An 867-nucleotide genomic window follows, 5' to 3' on the forward strand; every position below is an offset into this window, starting at 1 on the left:
CTAGTCCTTGATTCTCAGAGGGATATCAACAGGGAATAAAATAAATCCATTAAATCTTAAAGAAACGTAATGATGAGGATATAATATAGAATATCTCATATTATTGCTGCCTGGTGTAAATGTTTGCTTTTTTCTTTCCTTTCAGATACTTAGTATATATCTCTATTTCAGGAAACAGTTTTTACCGCACTTTCAGTCCAGCATTGGTGTATTTGATTTCATGAATTTACTCTCACTTTTGAGGTTTTCGGTTGTATGGGTGCCTAAATAAGAATCGAAACCAAGACACGATGTGGCTTTGGGTTAACTTTACAGCTAGTTACAAGCCCTCAGAATAGGAGGATTCAAAAAAAGTTGGCAAACAAAATAGAATTGAAAACGAATTACTTTCTCCCACAGGGAAAAGCAATCTGTCCCACTGAGCCAACTCCCCCTCAGACTACAGAGAGGGTAAACAATGCTCCAGTGAGAAAAATCTTACGAGTTCTCAGAAATTAAAGTTACAGAACAGCTAGTTTTTCATAAAATAATTTCCAGTACTTCAGAACCGGTGGAAACCTCCCCTAGCCCCGGCCACGCAACCCCACAGATCTTACATTGCTGGAAGGCGGAAAGGAGAGAGACAGCCGCAAGCAAAATTAAATCACCAGCCATGTTCCCAGCAGCTTCCGCGTGCGAGCAGGATGTGTGTATAGGAGAGAGAGCTCGAGTGAGCAATAAGGAAAAACAACAGGTGGGAGAATTATAGTGCTTTTCAGCATTGTGACAAAGGTCTGCCCTGGAAATAAAGCAGCCTAACTTTGTAAAACAAGAGTGCAAAATTATGGCCATTTTTCATTCCTGGAAAATGTTCAAATACAGCCAGCC

General features: G+C 40.3%; 1 protein-coding gene across 1 annotated transcript in view; it reads right to left on the bottom strand.

The window, feature by feature from the left end:
• MGST2 (microsomal glutathione S-transferase 2) overlaps positions 1-654 on the bottom strand; it is an 11,297-nt gene extending 10,643 nt beyond the window's left edge. The window contains exon 1 of the mRNA XM_009700194.1: positions 597-654. Within this exon, the coding sequence (XP_009698496.1) occupies positions 597-654 (58 nt within the window). The remainder of the gene's footprint in view (positions 1-596) is intronic.
• Positions 655-867: the final 213 nt, after the last annotated feature.

Source organism: Cariama cristata, unplaced genomic scaffold (assembly GCF_000690535.1).
Source record: "Cariama cristata isolate BGI_N322 unplaced genomic scaffold, ASM69053v1 scaffold36455, whole genome shotgun sequence".
Classification (NCBI taxonomy): domain Eukaryota; kingdom Metazoa; phylum Chordata; class Aves; order Cariamiformes; family Cariamidae; genus Cariama; species Cariama cristata.